The sequence below is a fragment of the Sorex araneus genome, chromosome 2, assembly GCF_027595985.1.
Source record: "Sorex araneus isolate mSorAra2 chromosome 2, mSorAra2.pri, whole genome shotgun sequence".
Taxonomy (NCBI): domain Eukaryota; kingdom Metazoa; phylum Chordata; class Mammalia; order Eulipotyphla; family Soricidae; genus Sorex; species Sorex araneus.
In genome coordinates, this window is record NC_073303.1 from 235288896 (window position 1) to 235308424 (window position 19529).

Sequence of the window (19529 nt, forward strand, 5' to 3'; positions counted from 1 at the left end):
CAAAGGAGGCTGGGCGGGGGGTCGAAGTGATACCCATGTCCAAAACTGAGGGAGCATGCGTGGGACTGGAGGAATCCAACAACGTCGGGACAGAAGCATGAGTCTGGAGTGAAGCAAGACCAGAGCTAGGGGTCTCTGCCAAAGTCACAGATGTCTCTGGACTCACGGAGGATGGAGAAGAAGAATGGACGAGGAGAGAGCCTGTGTAAGCTAGTGGTGAGTGAGTCTCAGGAGCCAAGCCCAGCGTCCCCCAGGTGGTAGAGCCAGTGGACTCCGGGGGGGCAGGAGTGGTCATGTCGGCAGGTTCCACAGAGACAGTGGCAGGCGAGAGCGTGGTGCTGGGTCCCATGGGTTCAGTTGGGCCAGGGGTGGATGGCCACTTAGAGAAGGCGACTTCCGTCCCGAATGTCTCCATGGGAGTGACAGTGGGATGTCCAGTGGGGACAGAGATGATGTCCGTGTTTGTGCTGGGCAGCTGCCATGAACTCGTTCCATCAGAAGTGCTCAGGGACTCAGGTTTTGTAGGTTCAGAAAAGCTGGGCACAGATGTGGGATGAGCATGGGGAGAAGGAGTGACACCCCAAGATGTGGTGATGGAGGACTCCAGGCCGGCTGGGAATGAGGAATGTGACTGAGGCCCAGGACTCATAGCCCCCACATGGGCCGAGGCTGTGGTTTGGGACACATCCATGGTGGCTTCGGAAGACTCAAGTGTCTCTGTAGTGGGGATTCTCCAAGTCGAAAGAGAACTGGTTCTGGGTCCCACACTCGCGTCTGAGGCATCTGTGCTCTGTGCTGTGACAAGGGGGCTGATCGACATCAAGCCTGCAGCAGAGGAAGGATGAGCCCCCGGGAAAGTGGAAGACCATGAGGGCGACGGAGAGGACGAAGTACGAGTCACCACAGAGGAAATGTCCGTCCATGGCGTCACCTCAGGTGGGACACTGGTTGGCTCTGAGACCAGAAAACCCTGAGTCACGGCCGAGTATGTCTCTACCCAGGAGCTTGAGGTTGAGATGTCGGAACTGAGTGTTCCCAGGGATGCAGAGCCAGTGGAGCCCATGCCAGGAGTGATGGTCATTTCTGGAGGTTTTGCCATATCAGAGGAAGGAGAAAGCCTGGTGCTGAATTCCGTGGGCATAATTGGGGACATCGTGGACTGAGTCAGGCCACGGATAGGTGTCCCGAATGTGCCAGTGGGCACATCAGGGGAGACAGAGATGGTGTGAGTGTTGGCGGTGGTCTCCTGGGAATTGCTGGTCAGCCCAGTGCTACTCAAGGTGGCCGTTGATGTGGCCTCAAGCTTTGTCATGTTAGAAGAGTCGGGAATGGGGGTGGGAAGAGTGATGTGGCTTTCAGTGGAAGAGGGGACCCCTGGAGACGTAGTTCTTGGGAGAACTCGACCAGATGGGACTGAGGAATCTGATGGAGAGCTGGAAGTGTCCACCTGGGTGACATCTGAGGCATGGGAGGTGTGAGTCAGCCCATGCTCTGTCGTGGCTTTGGAAGCATCTGGCATCTCCACCGCGGTAGTTCTCAACATTGGATGAGCACTGGTTTGGGGGCCTACACTTGTGTGTAAGGAGGAAGAGCTGCTTCCAGGTAGAGGGGAGGAGACTCTGGAAGGTGAGGTCAGGGCAGGCAACAGGAAGGGGACGGTGCTGGTTTCCGTCCAGGGGGAGAGAGGCTCCGTCCATGACACTCCTCTGGAGGCTGAGCTCAGGACAGAGGTCATGTCTGAAGTGACAGCTGAGGCTGTGGATACCCAGGGGGCAGCAGGAGACGAGTTAATGCCTCCATGGGTCACGTCGTTCATTCCTGTAGGTTCAACGTGGACAGTGGAACTAGAGAATCTAGTGCTTGATCCTGTGGCAATGTCTGGTGACAGCGTGGACTGAGCCACGGCAGAGATAGAGATCGTGCTGGAGAGGGTGACATCTGTACCAAGTGCCTCAGATGGAGTCCCCGTGGGAAGCCCAGAAAGGACGGGAACTGAGTCTGTGTTCTCACCAGTCGGCTGGGAGGTGACGGTCTCCTCGGTGCTCCTTAGGGAGGAAGTTGATGCAGCATCAAGTCCTGTAGATGTGGGAGAGCCAGGCTCAGGTGTGGGGACAGGACTGTGACTTTGGGTGGAAGGAGTTAGCACAGGAGAGGTGGCTTGGGAGTAACCTGCATCAGGTGAGGAAGGAGATTCAGATCCAGAACTGGTGGTGTCCACACTGGTGCCCTCTGTGATTCTGGAAAAAGGAGTCACCTCCCTCGCTGTGGTGACTTCAGAAGATTCAAGCGACTCCGTGGTACTTCTTGAACCACGGAGTGGAGGTGAAGTGGTTCCAGCCCCTAGACTCTTGTCTGCCACATTAGTGTTCTCAACCACCATAAGGGTGATGGGTGACACTGAACTTCCGGCAGAAGGAGGGAGAGTGCCAAGGACTGTGGAGGACTGTGGGGCAGGCGAGGCAATGGTAGATGAGGAAGGCATGAATGTAGCCACCAGAGAGGAAGGTTCCGTTTGTGATACCCCCTCAGATACCATGCTGAGGAGAGAGGACATCCCTGAAGATGTGGCACCTTGAGTCCCAGCTGAGTCCGACTCTGTGGAGGGGATTGTGGTTGGTGTGTCTGATCTAAATGTTCCCTGTAGTGTAGAGTGAGGGGTCCCTGTGTGGGTGGTGACTGTTGTTTCTGTAGGTTTAACCATGCTGGTGGAGCTAGAGGACGTGGTGCTGAATGCTGTGACAAATTCTGGCAAGGACTGATCCGGGCCAGTGATAGTCATGCTGGGGGTGGTGACATCTGTCCCAAGTGTCTCAAATGAAGTCTCAGTGGGGACTGAAAGGACAGGGGTTGTCCCTGTGCTCAAGGTAGTCGGCTGGGAGGTGACAGTCTCTTGGGTGCTAAGAGAAGGAGTCAACTCAGCTTCAAATTCTTTTGATTCAGACAAGGTGGGTCCTGATGTGGGGACAGCGTTGTGACTTTGGGTGGAAGGAGTTACCACAGAAGAGGTGGCTTTGGAGTAACCAGGGTAAGGAGAGGAAGGAGATTCATAACCAGAACTGGTGGTATCCACACTGGTTCCCTCTCTGATTTTGGAAGCAGGAGTCACCTCACTCCCTGTGGTGGCTTCAGAAGATTCTAGTGTCTCCGTGGTACTTCTCCAACTTGGGTGTAAAGTGGTACCAGCCCCCAAACTTGTGCCTGCAACATCAGTGCTCTCAGATGACACAGAGTATTTGGGCAACACTGAACTTGCAGCAGAGGAAGGGCGAGTCCCAGAGACTGTGGAGGACTGTGGAGCAGGTGAGGTCGCATAAGGTGAGGGCACAGAGAAGGTGGTGATGCTGGTGTCAGCTATGGAGGATGGCTCCATCCATGACACCCCCTCAGATACCACGCTGAGAATAGTGGGCATCTCTGAAAATGTGACCCCCTGAGTCCCTTCTGAGTTTGTTTCTGTGGAGGGGAATGTGGTGAGTATATCTGAGCTCAGAGTCCTCTGTGGTATAGAGTGAGGGGGCCCTGTGTGGGTAGTGACCATTATTTCTGTAGGTTGAACCATGTCAGTGGAGCTAGAGAACCTGGTGCTGGATTCTGTGGCAAAATCTGGCAAGGACCAAGCTGGGCCAGTGATAGAAGTCATGCTGGAGGTGGTGACATCTGTCCCAAGTGTCTCAGATGGAGTCCCAGCGGGAACTGAAAGGACAGGGGTTGTCCTTGTGCTCAAGTTGGTCTGCTGGGAGGTGACAGTCTCTTGGGTGCTAAGAGAAAGAATAGACTCAGCCTCAAGTTCTGTTGAATCAGACGAGGTGGGTCCTGGTGTGGGGACAGTGCTGTGACTTTGGGTGAAAGGAGTTCCCACAGAAGAGGTGGGTTTGGAGAAACTAGGGTTAGGAGAGGAAGGTGATTCGTAACCAGAACTGGTGGTGTCCACATTGGTTCCCTCTGTAATTTTTGAAGAAGAGGTTACCTCACTTCCTGTGGTGGCTTCAGAAGATTCTAGTGTCTCCATGGTACTTCTCCAACTTGGATGTGAAGTGGTACCAGTCCCCAGACTTCTGTCTGCCACAGTAGTCATCTCAAACTGCACAGAGCTGGAGGGTGACACTGAACTTGCAGCAGGGGAAGAGCGAGTCCCAGAGATTGTGGATGAGTGTGGGGCAGGTGAAGTGCCATCAGCTGAGGGCACAGAGAAGGCTGCAGTGTTGGTGTCTGCCACAGAGGAAGGCTTCGTCCATGATACCCCCTCAGATACTGTGCTGAGGAGAGTGGACATCTCTGAAGGAGTGACACCCTGATTTCCTGCTGAGTCCCTCTCTGTGGTTGGTGTGTCTGAGCTCTGAGTCGTCTGTGGAATAGAGTGAGGGGACCCTGTGTGGGTGGTGACCATTGTTTCTGTAGACTTGACCATGATGGTGGAACTAGAGAATCTGGTACTGGATCCTGTGGCAAAATCTGGTGAGTACTGAATCGGGGCAGTGAATGAGGTCATGCTGGGGGTGGTGACATCTGTCTCCATTGCCTCAGATGGAGTATCAGTGGGAAGATAGGAAAGGACAGTTGTCTCTCTGCTCAAGATGGTCGGCTGGGAGGTGATAGTCTCCTGAGTTGTAAGAGAAGGAGTATTCTCAGCCTTAATTTCAGTAGATTCAGATAAGGTTGGTCCAGGTGTGGGGACAGTGCTGTGAATTTGGGTGGAAGGAGTTCCCACCGAAGAGGTGGCTTTAGAGTAACCACTGTCAGGTGAGGAAGGAGAATCAGATACAGAACTGGTGGTGTCCACACTGGTTCCCTCTGTGATTTTGGATGCAGGAGTCACCTCCCTCCCTGTGGTGGCTTCAGAAGATTCTATTGCCTCCGTGGTACTTCTCCAACTTGGTTGTAAAGTGGTACCAGCCCCCAAACTTGTGCCTGCCACATCAGTGCTCATAGATGACACAGAAGTTTTGGGTGACACTGAACTTGCAGCAGAGGAAGGGCGAGTCCCAGAGACTGTGGAGGACTGTGGGGCAGGTGAGGTCGCATCAGAGGGCACAGAGAAGGTGGCAGTCCTGATGTCTGCTACAGAGGACAGCTCCGTCCATGATATCCCCTCAGATACTGTGTTGAGAATAGTAGACATCTCTGAAAAGGTGACGCCCTGAGTCCCATCGGAGTTCGTCTCTGTGGAGGGGACTGTGGTGAGTATATCTGAGCTCAGAGTCCTCTGTGGTATAGATTGAGGGGACCCTGTGTGGGTGGTGATCGCTGTGTCTGTAGGTTGAATCATGTCAGTGGACCTTGAAAACCAGGTGCTGGATCCTATGGCAAAATCTGGTAAGGACCAAGCTGGGCCAGTGATGCTGAGGGTGGTGACATCTGTCCCAAGTATCTCAGATGAAGTCCCATGGGGGACTGAAAGGACAAGGGTTGTCCCTGTGTTCAAAGTGGTCTGCTGGGAGGTGATGGTCTCTTGGGTGCTAAGAGAAGGACTTGACTCAGCTTCAAGTCCTGTAGAACCAGACGAGGTGGGTCCTGGTGTGGGGACAGCGATGTGACTTTGGGTGGGAGGAGTTCCCACAGAAGAGGTGGCTTTGGAGTAACCAGGGTCTTGCGAGGAAGGAGATTTGTAACCAGAACTGGTGGTGTCCACACTGGTTTCTTCTGTAATTTTTGAAGCAGAGGTTACCTCACTCCCTGTGGGGGCTTCAGAAGATTCTAGTGTCTCCATGGTACTTCTCCAACTTGGATGTGAAATGGTACCTGTCCCCAGACTTGTGTCTGTCACAGTAGTCATCTCAAACTTGACAGAGCTGTAGGGTGACACTGAACTTGCAGCAGGGGAAGAGCGAGTCCCAGAGACTGTGGATGATTGTGAGGCAGGTGAAGTGCCATCAGCTGAGGGCACAGAGAAGGCTGCAGTGCCGGTGTCTGCCACAGTGATAGGCTCTGTCCACCTTACCCCCTCAGATACTGTGCTGAGGAGAGTCGACATCTCTGACAGTGTGACAATCTGTGTCCCATTTGAGTACCTCTCTGTTGAGAGCACTTTTGTGGGTGTATCTGAGCTCAGTGTCCTCTGAGGCATAGAGTGAGGGGACTCTCTGTGAGTGGTGACCATCGTTTCTGTAGGTTCAACAGAGAGGGTGGGGCTAGAGACTCTGGTGCTGGATCCTGTAGCAAAGTCTGATGAGTATTGAGCTGGGCCAGTGATAGAGGTCATGCTGAGAGAGGTGACATCTGTCTTCATTGTCTCAGATTGAGTCAGCATGGGAATCTCAGAAAGGACAGTAATTGTCTTTGTGTTCCCATTGGTCAGCTGGGAGGTGATGGTCTCCTGAGTTGTAAGAGAAGGATTAGATTCAGCTTTAAGTCCTGTAGATTCAGATAAGGTTGGTCCAGGCATGGGGACAGTCCTGTGATTTTGGGTGAAAGGAGTTCCCACAGAAGAGGTGGCTGTGGAGTAACCTGCATGAGGTGAGGAAGGAGACTCAGATCCAGAACTAGTGGTGTACACACTGGTTCCCCCGGTAATTTTGGAAGCAGGAGTCACCTGACTCCCTGCGGTGGCTTCAGAAGTTACTCGTGTCTCTGTGGTACTTCTCCAACTTGTATGTGAACTAGTACCAGCCCCCAAATTTGTGCCTGCCACATTAGTGCTTTCAGATGACACAGAGTATTTGGGTGACACTGAACTTGCACCAGAGGAAGGGTGAGTCCAAGAGACTGTAGAGGAATGTGGAGCGGGTGAGGTCACAGCAGCTGAGGGCACAGAGAAGGTGGCAGTGCTGGTGTCTGCCACAGAGGAAGGCTCTGTCCATGAAACCACCTCAGGTGCCGTGTTGGGGAGAGAGGACATTTCTGAAGGTGTGACACCCTGCATCCCTGCTGAGTTCACCTCTGTGGTCGGGACTGTGGTGGGTGTATTTGAGCTCAGTGTCCCCTGTATCACAGAGTGAGGGGATCCTGTGTGGGTGGTGACTATTCTTTCAGTAGGTTCAACCATGCTGGTGGAGCTAGAAAACCTGGTGCTGGATCCTGTGGCAAAGTCTGGTGAGGTTTCAGCCAGGCCAGTGAATGAGGTCATGCTTGGGGAGGTGACATCTGTCTCCATTGTCTCAGATGGAGTCCCGGTGGGAAGATATGAAAGGACAGGAGTTGTTTCTCTACTGAAGGTGGTCAGCTGGGAGATGATGGTCTCCTGAGTTCCAAGAGAAGGAGCAGACTCAGTCTTAATTTCAGTAGATTCAGATAAGGCTGGTCCAGGTGTGGAGACAGGACTGTGACTTTGGGTGGAAGGAGTTCCCACAGAAGAGGTGGCTTTGGAGTTACCAGGGTCTGCTGAGGAAGGAGACTCAGATCCAGAAGACTCAGATCCAGAACTGGTGGTGTCCATACTGACTCTCTCTGTGATTTTGGAAGCAGGAGTCACCTCACTTCCTGTGGTGGCTTCAGAAGATTCTAGTGTCTCTGTGGTACTTCTCCAACTTGAATGTGAAATAGTACCAGTCCCAAAACTTGTGCCTGCCACATTAGTGCTCTCAGATGACACAGAGTATTTGGGCGACATTGAACTTGCAGCAGAGGAAGGGCCTGTCCCAGAGACTGTGGAGGACTGTGGAGCGGGTGAGCTCGCTGCAGCTGAGGGCACAGAGAAGGCGGCAGTGCTGGTGTCTGCCACAGAGGAAGGCTCCGTCCATGAAACCACCTCAGGTGCCGTGTTGGGGAGAGAGGACATTTCTGAAGGTGTGACACCCTGCATCCCTGCTGAGTTCACCTCTGTGGTCGGGACTGTGGTGGGTGTATTTGAGCTCAGTGTCCCCTGTATCACAGAGTGAGGGGACCCTGTGTGGGTGGTGACTATTCTTTCAGTAGGTTCAACGATGCCGGTGGAGCTAGAAAATCTGGTGCTGGATCCTGTGGCAAAGTCTGGTGTGGTTTGAGCCGGGCCAGTGAATGAGGTAATGCTTGGGGAGGTGACATCCGTCTCCACTGTCTCAGAGGGAGTCCCGGTGGGAAGATATGAAAGGACAGGAGTTGTTTCTCTACTCAAGGTGGTCAGCTGGGAGGTGATGGTCTCCTGAGTTCCAAGAGAAGGAGCAGACTCAGTCTTAATTTCAGTAGATTCAGATAAGGCTGGTCCAGGGGTGGGGACAGCACTGTGACTTTGGGTGGAAGGAGTTCCCACAGAAGAGGTGGCTTTGGAGTAACCAGGGTCTGCTGAGGAAGGAGACTCAGATCCAGAACTGGTGGTGTCCATACTGGCTCTCTCTGTGATTTTGGAAGCAGGAGTCACCTCACTTCCTGTGGTGGCTTCAGAAGATTCTATTGTCTCTGTGGTACTTCTCCAACTTGAATGTGAAGTAGTACCAGTCCCAAAACTTGTGCCTGCCACATTAGTGCTCTCAGATGACACAGAGTATTTGGGCGACACTGAACTTGGAGCAGAGGAAGGGCCTGTCCCAGAGACTGTGGAGGACTGCGGAGCGGGTGAGGTTGCATCATCTGAGGCCACAGAGAAGGTGGTAGTGCCAGTGTCTGCCACATAGGTAGGCTCCGTCCACGATACCCCCTCAGATACCATGCTGAAAAGAGTGGACATCTCTGAAAGTGTGCCACCCTGTGTCCTTTCTGAGTACGTCTCTGTGGAGGGGACTTTTGTGATTGTATCTGAGCTCAGTGTCTTCTGAGTCATAGAGTGAGGGGACCTTGTGTTGGTGGTGATCGTCGTTTCTGTAGGTTCAACAGAGATGGTGGGGTTAGAGAATTTGGTGCTGGATCCTGTAGCAAAGTCTGGTGAGTATTGAGCTGGGCCAGTGGTAGAGGTCATGCTGGGAGAGGTGACATCTGTCTCCATTGTCTCAGATAGAGTAGGTGTGGGAATCTCAGAAATGGCAGAGACTGTCTTTGTGTCCCCGTTGGGCAGCTGGGACGTGACGGACTCCTGAGTTATAATAAAAGGAGTAGACTCAGCCTTAAGTGCTGTAGATTCAGATATGGTTGTTTCAGGTAGGGGGACAGTGCTGTGACTTTGAGTGGAAGGAGTTCCCACAGAAGAGGTGACTTTGGAGTAAGCAGGGTCAGGTGAGGAATGAGATTCATAACCAGAACTGGTGGTGTCCACACTGGTTCCCTCTGTAATTTTGGAAGCAGGAGTCACCTCACTCCCTGTGGTGGCTTCAGAAGAGTCTAGTGTCTTTATGGTACTTCTCCAACTTGAATGTGAAGTAGTACCAGCCCCCAAACTTGTACCTGCCACATTAGTGCTCTCAGATGACACAGAGGTGTGGGGTAACACTAAACTTGCAGTAGAGGAAGGGCGAGTCTCAGAGACACTGGAGGACTTTGGGCCAGGTGAAGTTCCATCAGCTGAAGTCTCAGAGAATGCGACAGTGCTGGTGTCTTCCACAGAGGAAGGCTCTGTCCGTGAAACCACCTCAGGTATTGTGTTGAGGAGAGAGGACAACTCTGAAAGTGTGACATCCTGCGTCCCCATTGAGTTTGTCTCTGTGGATGGGACTGTGGTGGATGTGTGTGAGCTTAGTGTGCCTTGTAGCACAGAGTGAGGGGACCCTGTGAGGGTGGTGACTATTCTTTCAGTAGGTTCAACCATGCCGGTGGAGCTAGAAAACCTGGTGCTGTGTCCTGTGGCAAAGTCTGGTGTGGTTTGAGCCGGGCCAGTGAATGAGGTCACGCTTGGGGAGGTGACATCTGTCTCCATTGTCTCAGATGTAGTCCCAGTGGGAAGATATGAAAGGACAGGAGTTGTTTCTCTACTCAAGGTGGTCTGCTGGGAGGTGATGGTCTCCTGAGTTCCAAGAGAAGGAGTAGACTTTGTGTTAATTTCAGTAGATTCAGAAGAGGTTGGTCCAGGAGTGGGGACAGCACTATGACTTTGGGAGGAAGAAGTTCCCACAGAAGAGGTGGCTTTGGAGTAACCAGGGTCTGCTGAAGGAGGAGACTCAGATCCAGAACTGGTGATATTCACACTGTCTCTCTCTGTGATTTTGGAAGCAGGAATTCCCTCACTCCCTGTGGTGGCTTCAGAAGATTCTAGTGTCTCCATGGTACTTCTCCAACTTGTGGTACCAGCCCCCAAACTTGTGCCTGCCACATTAGTGTTCTCAGATGACACAGAGTATTTGGGTGACACTGAACTTACCGCAGAGGAAAGGCGAGTCCCAGAGACTGTGGAGGACTGTGGGGCAGGTGAGATCCCGTCAGCTGAAGGCACATAGAAGGTGACAGTATTGGAGTCTGCCACAGAGGAAGGCTCTGTCCATGAAACCGCCTCAGATACTGTGTTGAGGAGAGAGGACATTTCTGAAGGTGTGATACCCTGCGTCCCCACTGAGTTTGTCTCTGTGAATGGGACTGTGGTGGTTATATCTGAGCTCAGTGTCCCTTGTAGCGCAGAGTGAGGGGACCCTGTGTGGGTGGTGACTATTCTTTCAGTAGGTTCAACCATGCCAGTGGAGCTGGAAAACCTGGTGCTGGATCCTGTGGCAAATTCTGGTGAGGTTTGAGCCGGGCCAGTGAATGAGGTCACGCTTGGGGAGGTGACATCTGTCTCCATTGTCTCAGATGGAGTCCCAGTGTGAAGATATGAAAGGACAGGAGTTGTTTCTCTACTCCAGGTGGTCTGCTGGGAGGTGATGGTCTCCTGAGTTCCAAGAGAAGGAGTAGACTCAGTCTTAATTTCAGTAGATTCAGATAAGGTTGGCCCAGGTGTGGGGACAGCACTGTGACTTTGGGTGGAAGGAGTTCCCACAGAAGAGGTGGCTTTGGAGTAACCAGGGTCTGCTGAGGAAGGAGACTCAGATCCAGAACTGGTGGTGTCCATACTGGCTCTCTCTGTGATTTTGGAAGTAGGAGTCACCTCACTTCCTGTGGTGGCTTCAGAAGATTCTATTGTCTCTGTGGTACTTCTCCAACTTGAATGTGAAGTAGTACCAGTCCCAAAACTTGTGCCTGCCACATTAGTGCTCTCAGATGACACAGAGTATTTGGGCGACACTGAACTTGCAGCAGAGGAAGGGCCTGTCCCAGAGACTGTGGAGGACTGTGGAGCAGGTGAGGTTTCATCAGCTGAGGACACAGAGAAGGTGACAGTGTTGGTTTCTGCCACAGAGGAAGGCTCTGTCCATGATACCTCCTCAGATACCGTGTTGGGGAGAGAGGACAACTCTGAAGGTGTGACACCCTGCGTCCCCACTGAGTTCTTCCTTGTGAATGGGAATGTGGTGGGTGTAGCTGAGCTTAGAGTCCTCTGTGGTATATAATGAGAGGTGTGGGGTGTGACCTTTGCTTCTGTAGGTTGAACAATGAGGGTGGAGCTAGAGAACCTGGTGCTGGATCCTGTGGCAATGTCTGGCATGGACCAAACTGAGTCAGTGATAGAGGCCATGCTGGGGGTGGTGATCTCTGTCCTCAGTGTCTCAGATGGAGTACCAGCGGGAACTGAAAGGAAATGGGTTGTCCCTGTGCTCAATGTGGTCTTCTGGGAGTTGACAGTTTCTTGGGTGCTAAGAGACGGAGTTGACTCAGTCTCAAGTTCTTTTGATTCAGACGAGGCAGGTCCTGATGTTGGGACAGCGCTGTGACTTTGGGTGGAAGGAGTTCCCACAGAAGAGGTGGATTTGGAGTAACCAGGGTCAGGTGAGGACGGAGACTCAGATCCAGAACTGGTGGTGTCCACACTGACTCCCTCAGTGATTTTGGAATCAGGGGTCACCTCTCTCTCTGTGTTGGCTTCAGAAGATTCTAGTGTCTCTGTGGTACTTCTCCGACTTAGGTGTAAAGTGGTACCAGTCCCCAAACTTGTGTCTGCCACATTAGTGTTTTCAAACTGCCCAGAGATGTAGGGTGACACTGAACTTGCAGCAGAGGAAGGTCGAGTCCCAGAGACTGTCGATGAATGTGGGGCAGGTGTGGTCCCATCAGCTGAGGGCACAGAGAAGGTGGCAGTGCTTGTTTCTGTCATAGAGGAAGGCTCCGTCCATGATACCCCCTCAGATATCGTTCTGATGAGAGTGGACATCTCTGTAGGTGTGACACCCTGAGTCCCTGCTGAGTCTCTCCCTTTGGAGGGGACTGTGGTTGGTGTGTCTGAACTCGGAGTTCTCGGTGGTATAGACTGAGGGGACCCTGTGTGGGTGGTGACCGTTGTTTCTGTAGGTTGAACTATGAAGGTGGAGCTAGAGAATCTGCTGCTGGATCCTGTTGTAAAGTCTGGTGAAGACTGAACCAGTACAGTGATAGAGGTCATGGTGGGGGAGGTGACAACTGTCCCAAGTGTTTCAGATGGAGTCCCAGTGGGGACAGGGGCTGTCCCTGTGCTCAAGGTGTTCTGCTGAGAGGTGGTCTCCTGAGTTCTACGAGAAGGAGGAGACTCAGCCTTAAGTCCTATAGATTCAGATAAAGTTGGTCCAGGTGTGGGGACAGTGCTGTGACTTTGGGTGGAAGGAGTTACCACAGAAGAGGTGGCTTTGGAGTAATTAGGGTCAGGCGAGGAAGGAGATTCATAACCAGAACTGGTGGTGTCCACACTGGTTCCCTCTGTGATTTTGGAAGCAGGAGTCACCTCACTCCCTGTGGTGGCTTCAGAAGAGTCTAGTTTCTCTGTGGTTCTTCTCCAACTTGGTTGTAAAGTGGTACCAGTCCCCAAACTCGTGCCTGCCACATTAGTGTTCTCAGATGACACAGAGGTGTGGGGCGACACTGAACTTGCAGCAGAGGAAAGGCGAGTCCCAGAGACTGTGGAGGACTGTGGAGCAGGTGAGGTCGCATCATCTGAGGACACAGAGAAGGTGGCGGTTCTGGTGTTTGCCACAGACAAACGCTCCATCTGTGATACCCACTCAGATACCGTGTTGAGGAGAGAGGACGTCTCTGCAGATGTGACACCCCGAGTGTCCGCTGAGTTCGTATCAGCGGAGACTGTGGTTTGTATGCCTGAGCTCAGTGTCCTCTCTGATGTAGAGAATATGGTGCTGGATCCTGTGGCAAAGTCTGGTGAGGACTGAGCTGGTATAGTGATCGAGGTCATGCTGGGAGAGTTGACATCTGTGTCTATTGTCTCAGATGCAGTCACCATGGGAAGCTCAGAAAAGTCAGGGATTGTCTTTGTGTTCCCATTGTTCGGCTGGGAGGTGACGGTCTCCCAGGTACTCCAATGGGCGATAGTTGACTCAGCCTCGAACCTTGGTTCCGGAGAGCCGGGTTCAACTGAGACATTTTTTTGCCATTGGGTGGAAGGAGTTACGACAGTGAAGGTGGTTTTGGAGTAACCTGGGTCAGGTGAGACCCAGGAAGGAGATTCAGATCCAGAACTGGTGGTGCCCATGTTGGTTCCATCCTTGATTTTGGAGTGAGTCATCTTACTCTCTGTGGTGAATTCAGAAAATTCTAGAGTCTTAATTGTGCTTTTCCAATTTGCATGTGAAGCAGTTTCAACTCCCAAACTCATGTCTACCACATTAGTTGACTCAACCTGCACAGGGGTGTTGAGTGATATTGAATTTGTAGTAGAGGAAGGGCGAGTACCAGAGGCTGTGGAGAAATGAGGAGTAGGTGAGGCCATGATGGATGAGGAGGGAATGTTGGGGCCTGCCACAGAGGAAGGCTCTGTCCCCGATACCCCCTCAGGCACCCTGCTCAGAAGGAAGGACATCTCTGAAGGTGTGACACCCTGAATCCCCACTGAGTCCATCTCTGTGGAGGGGACTGTGTTTGGTGTATCAGACTTAAATGACCCCTGTGGTGCAGAGTGAGGGGAACCTGTGTGGGCGAGGATGGTTGTTTCTTTAGATTCGAACATGAGACTGGAGCTAGAGAGCCCAATGCTGGATCCTGTGGCAATGTCTGGTGACAGTGAGGAGAGAGCTTGGCCAGAGACGGAGCTTATGCTGGAGGAGGTGACATCTGTGCCGAGTGCTTCAGAGGGAGCTCCCTTGGGAAGCCCAGAAAGGGTAGGGATTGCCTCTGTGTTCCTGCTGGTCTCCTGGGAGGTGATGGTCTGTCCTCTGCTCCCAGGAGAGAGAAATGACTCAGCTTCAGTCTGCATAGACTGTGAAGATCTTGATGTAGGTGTGGGGACAGGACTGTGACTTTGGGTGGAAGGAGTTCCCACAGGAGAGGTGGCTTTGGAGTAACCTGGGTCAGTTGAGGAAGGAGATCCAGATCCAGAATGGGTGCTGTCCACATGGGTTCCATCAGTGATTTTGGAAACAAGAGTCTTCTCACTCCCTCTGGTGGATTCAGAAGATTCTAGCATCTCCGTGGTACTTTTCCAACTCAGATGTGAAGTGGTTCCTGGTCCCAAACTTGTGTCTGCCACATTAGTGGTCTCCAACCACAGAGCGGTATTGGGTGATGCTGAATTTGCAGCAAAAGAAGGGCGAGTTCCAAGGACTGTGAGGGATTGTGGGGAAGGTGAGGCCCTGGTAGTAGAGGAGGGCATGAATGTACCCACCACAGAGGAAGGCTCTGTCCACGACACCCCTTCAGATCCCATGCTGAGGAGAGTGGATATCTCTGAATGTGTGGCGCCCTGAGTCCCCACCGAGTCTGTCCCTGTGGAGGGGACTGTGGTTGGTGCGTCTGAGCTCAGTGTCCCCAGTGGTGTAGAGTGAGGGGACCCTAGGTGGGTGGTCATGGTCATTTCTGTAGGTTTAACCATGATGGTAGAGCTAAAGAACCTGGTGCTAGATCCTGTGGCAAAGTCTGGTGACAGTGTGGACTGAGCCAGGTCATGGATGGATATTGTGCTGGATGAGGTGACATCTGTTCCAAGTGCCTCATATGGAGTCCCTGTGGACCTGCTGGTCTGCTGGGAGGGGTTGCTCTCCTCAGGGCTCCTCGGGGAAGGAGTTGACGGAACTTCCAACTTCGCTGTTTCCAAAGATTCAGTCACAGCTGGAGATATGGCATCTTGTTCCGTGAATACAGTTAGGAGAGGGGATGAGGGTCTGGATGGTCCCTGGTCAGGGGTGACTGAGGCAGGAGGTCTCCTCCCTGCACTGCTGGGCCCCTCCTTGGGGATGGCTGTGTTCTGGGAAATGTGAACCGTCCATAGTTCTGTTGTCATTTCAGAGGTGACTTGTGTGTCAACTATGGGGCCGCTTGAGCTTGGAGGTGAGCTGGTTCCCAGTCCCAGGCTTGTGCCCCCCATGTCTGAGGTCTTCAGCAGGTCAGAGGTCAGAGCTGCGGTTACAGAAGCAGGAGAGGAGGCAGTACTCTGAGGTAATGTGGAGGAGACTGGGATTGGTGAAGTCCCATCAGCTGACAGCACGGAAGAGGCGGCAGTGCTGGTGTCTGCCCCAGAGGAAGGCTCCATCTGGGACACCCCCTCAGATACCCGGCTCAGGACAGTGGACATCTCTGAAGATGCAACACCCCAAGTCCCTGTTGAGTCTGTCTCCGTGGAGGGGACTATGGTTGGTATGTTGGACCTATCTGTCCCCTGCGGTGTAGAGTAAGGGGACGCTGTATGGTTGCTGATGGTCATTTCTGCAGGTTCAACCATGGCGGTTGAATGTGAGCGCCCAGTGTTTGATCCTGTGGCAACATCTGGCGACATTGTTGACTTGATTGGGCCAGACATTGATGTATGGCTGGAGTAGTTAACATCTGTCCTGAGTGCCTCAGACGAAGTCCCTGTAGGAAGCCCAGAAGTGACAGAGATTGTCTCTGTGTTCCCGCTGGTCTTCCGGGAGGTGACAATCTCCTCAGTGCTCCTCAAGGATGGAGTTGATGGAAACTCCAACTTTGCCGTCCCAGAAGATTCAGATGTGGCTGGGAAAATGGTGGCATGTGCCTTGGTGTCAGTTAGGAGCAAGGCTGTGTACTGTGATGGTTCCTGCTCAGGGGAGACTGAGGTAGGAAGCTCCTTCTCACTGGTGGGCTCTGTGGAATCCGTTGTGACTTGAGGTAGCTGAATTGTCCCTGGAGGGGAGGTAGCTGCAGAGGTGACTTGTGTATCAACTGTGGAGCTGCTCGAGCATGGTGGTAAGCTGGTTCCCAGTCCCAGGCTTGTGAGCCCCATGTCTGAGGTCTTCAGCAGGTCAGAGGTCAGAGGTGAGATCACAATAGCAGGAGAGGAAGCAGTACTCTGAGGTAATATGGAGGACACTGGGATTGGTGAGGTCCTGTCAGCTGAGGACACAAGGAAGGGGGTCTTGCTGGTGTCGGTCCCAGAGGAAGCCTCTGTCCATGACTCATCCTCAGACTCTATGTTCCTGCTGGATGTCCTCTCTGAGAGTGTGGGACTCTGGGTGACATCCGGGTCACTCTCTGCCTGAGGGCTGGTGTTCAGGACAACTGAGCTCACATAACCCTGTGGTGTGGGGCCTTGGGGAACCGTGAGGGTCAGGACTGAGGCCTCTGTAGTATCCTTGATTTCATGAGCTGACGGCCTGGTGTCTGTTCCTGTGAACATCTCTGTGGACACCGTGGATGGTCCCACGACAGCTGTGGTTGTGTGGCTGGAGGATGTGACTTCAGTCCTGAGTGCTTCTGTGATTGTGTCAGTGGGCAGGTAAGAGGGAACAGTGGAGGTGTCAGTGTTTGTGGTGGTTTTGTGGTCGTGAGTGGTCTCCTCAGTACTCCTCAGGGAGGGAGTTGACTCAGCCTCAAAGATTGTAGATTGGAAAGATTCCATTGAGGTTGTGGGGACAGGACTTTGGGTGGAAGAAGTTCCCACAGGAGAGATGACTTTGGAGGAACCTGGGTCAGATGAGGAAGGAGATTCAGATCCAGAACTGGTGGTGCCCACGTTGGTTCCCTCCATGATTTTGGAAGCAGGAGTCACCTCACGCTCTGTGGTGGATTCAGAAGATTCTAGAGTCTTAATCGTGCTTCTCCAACTTGGATGTGAAGTGGTTCTGGATCCCCAAATTGTGTCTGCCACATTAGTGGTCTTAACCCACACGGGGTTGTTGGGTGACATAGAATTTGCAACAGAGGAAGGGTGACTCCCAGAGGCTGTGGAGGACTGTGGGGAAGGTGATGTGATGAAGAAGGAGGGAGAATGGGTCCCCTCCACAGAGGAACGCTCCATCCCCGATACTGCCTCAGACTGTCTGCTCAGGACGGTGGACATCTCTGAAGGTGCAACAACTCGAGTCCCTGCTGAGTCTGTTCCTATTGAAGGGACTGTATTTGGTGTGTCGGACCAAAGTGTCCCCTTTGGTGTAGAGTCAGGTGACTCTGCACGGGTGAGGGTGGTTGTTTCATCAGGTTCAACCTTGAGGGTGGAGCTAGAGAACCTGGAGCTGGATCTTGTGGCAATGTCTGGTGACAGCGTGGACTCTGTGGGGCCAGAGATGGAGGCTGTGCTGGCGGAGGTGACATCTGTCCTGAGTGCCTCAGATGGAGAGTAAGTCCCCATGGGATGACCAGAAAGGACAGTGGGTGTCTCTGAGTTGAAGCTTGTATGTTGGGAGACACTGGTCTCCTCAGTGCTCACCTTCTCTGATGTAGTTGACACCTCCTCAGCATCTGCAGTTTCCAGAGAAACAGGCCTTGGTGTGGAAACATCGGTGTCCCTGTCAGAGAAACGAGTCGCCACCACAGATGTAACTTTAGGTGGCTCCTCGTCAGGTGACACTGAGGACAGCGTTTCCTGTCCAGCACTGTTGGTCCCATCCTGGGGCACAGCTGTGGTCTGGGAAAGGTGAATTTCCCCCTGATCTGTGGTGACTTCAGAAGTGACTTGCATGTCAACTGTGGGGCTGGTTGAACTTGGAGGTGAGTTGGTTCCTGGTGCCAAGCTTGTGCCCACCATGTCCAGGGTTTTCAGCAGGTCAGAGGTTGGAGGTGAGGTCACGGTAGCCAGAGAGGAAGCGCTTCTCTCAGGTAACGTGGCAGAGACTGTTGAAGATGAGGTCCCATCAGCTGAGGCCACTGAGAAGTGAGCAATGCTGGTGTCTGTCTCAGAGAAAGGCTCCATCTGTGATATCCCCTCAGGCCCCCTGCTCATGGGGGGCATCTCTGTGGGCATGATACTCCGCCCCACAACTGCACCTGTCTGTTCCCTGGGCACTCTGGTCAATGTGTCCGAGCTGAGGGTTCCCTCTGGGGGGACGTAAGGGGAGCCTCCGTTGGTGGTGACGGCTATCCTCGTAGGTTCTGCCATGATGGTGTTGGATCCCAGAGGGAGACCTGTTGACGGCGTGGACAATGCTGGATCAGGAATCAATGTCCTCCTGGGTACGGTGACTTCCATTCTGAACATCTCAGTCCCCTTTGGAGCAGATGGTTCAGGGGTCACAGTGGGGGTGTTGGTCTCTCTGTTGCTCCACTGGGAGGGCGCAGACCCCTCAGTGCCGCCCTCGGACTTTGGTGCATCTGAAGCAGTAGACACAGGCGTGGGAATTGTGGGGAGCCCGGGTGTAGACGGACTTTGGACTCCAGACGTGGGTGTTGAGTGTTGCAGCTCATCCAGGTCCGAGACATGGGACTCAGGTTCAGATCCGGGGGTACCCCCTGTGGGAGCAGCCGTGATTTCAGAACGATGAGGCACCTCACTCTCCCGGGCGACTCCTGATGTGCTCAATGTCTCCAGAGTGGGACTCCTCAAATGAGGCTGCAGTTTGCTCGTGGATTCCTCACTCATGGTTGTGACTGTCTCTGGGGGGACATGCCCTTGAGTTCCAGCCTGGTCAGTCTTTGTCCAGCGGGTTGTGGGCATGGCTGAGCTGAGAGTCTCTGGGGGTGCAGAGTCAGGGGAGCCCGTGTGGGTGGTGATGAGCTTTTCTGGTGGTTCTGCCACATTGGTGGAGCTAGCGAGGCTGGTGCTGGGTCCAGGGTGAGTCCCTGGTGAGAGCGTGGACTGCACTGGGCCAGGGACAGATGTCCTGCTGGAGGAGGGAGTGACCGCTGTCCGGAGTGCTTCTGATGGAGTCCCCATGTGACCACTAGGAAGGACAGTGAGTGTCTCTGCATCTGGGCTGACTTGTGGGGATGTGACAATCTCCTTGCTCTTCCCGAGGGAGGCATGTGACATGGTTCCAAGTGTGGCCATCTGGGAAGACCCAGGCCTGGCTGAGGAGACAGTGCTGGGCCCCTGGAGAGAAGATGATGACACTGGAGATGTGAATACGGGTGTCTGTAGTTCAGTGGGGACAGAGGAATTCCAGTCGGGTCCGAATCTGATGGTGCTTACGTTGGTGGCAGCTGTGATCTCAGAAACCTCTGTCCCCTCACTCTGGAGGGTGGTAGCTTCTGACCTGTCTGGCATCTCGATCTCGATGGCAGAACTTCCGAAAGTTGCATAAGAATCAGTTCTGGAACCCACACTTATGTCTATGGTGCCTCTGGTCCCCACGGGGTTGGGGGTGTTGAGTGACATCAAGCCTACAGCAGAGGAAGGATGACCCTCAGGTGACTCGGAAGAGGTCACGTCAGCTGAGGGCACCAAGAAGACGGCAGAGCTGACATCTTCCACAGAGGAAGTCTCCATCCCTGACGCATCCTTAGGATCCATGATGACAGAGGTGGCCTCCCTGGAGGTGACCTGCTGGGCCACGGTCAGGTATGCCTTGTCCTTGAGC

General features: G+C 53.2%; 1 protein-coding gene across 1 annotated transcript in view; it reads right to left on the minus strand.

Moving 5' to 3' along the window:
* LOC101550112 (mucin-16) overlaps positions 1–18112 on the minus strand; it is a 78923-nt gene extending 60811 nt beyond the window's left edge. The window contains 13 exon segments of the mRNA XM_055124636.1: positions 998–1159; positions 3704–3813; positions 6679–6789; positions 7066–7233; positions 9007–9345; positions 9592–9784; positions 10526–10776; positions 11785–11952; positions 13756–14000; positions 14616–14868; positions 15214–15313; positions 15620–16570; positions 17444–18112. Of these exon segments, the coding sequence (XP_054980611.1) occupies positions 998–1159; positions 3704–3813; positions 6679–6789; positions 7066–7233; positions 9007–9345; positions 9592–9784; positions 10526–10776; positions 11785–11952; positions 13756–14000; positions 14616–14868; positions 15214–15313; positions 15620–16570; positions 17444–18112 (3720 nt within the window).
* Between the last annotated feature and the right edge of the window lie 1417 nt (positions 18113–19529).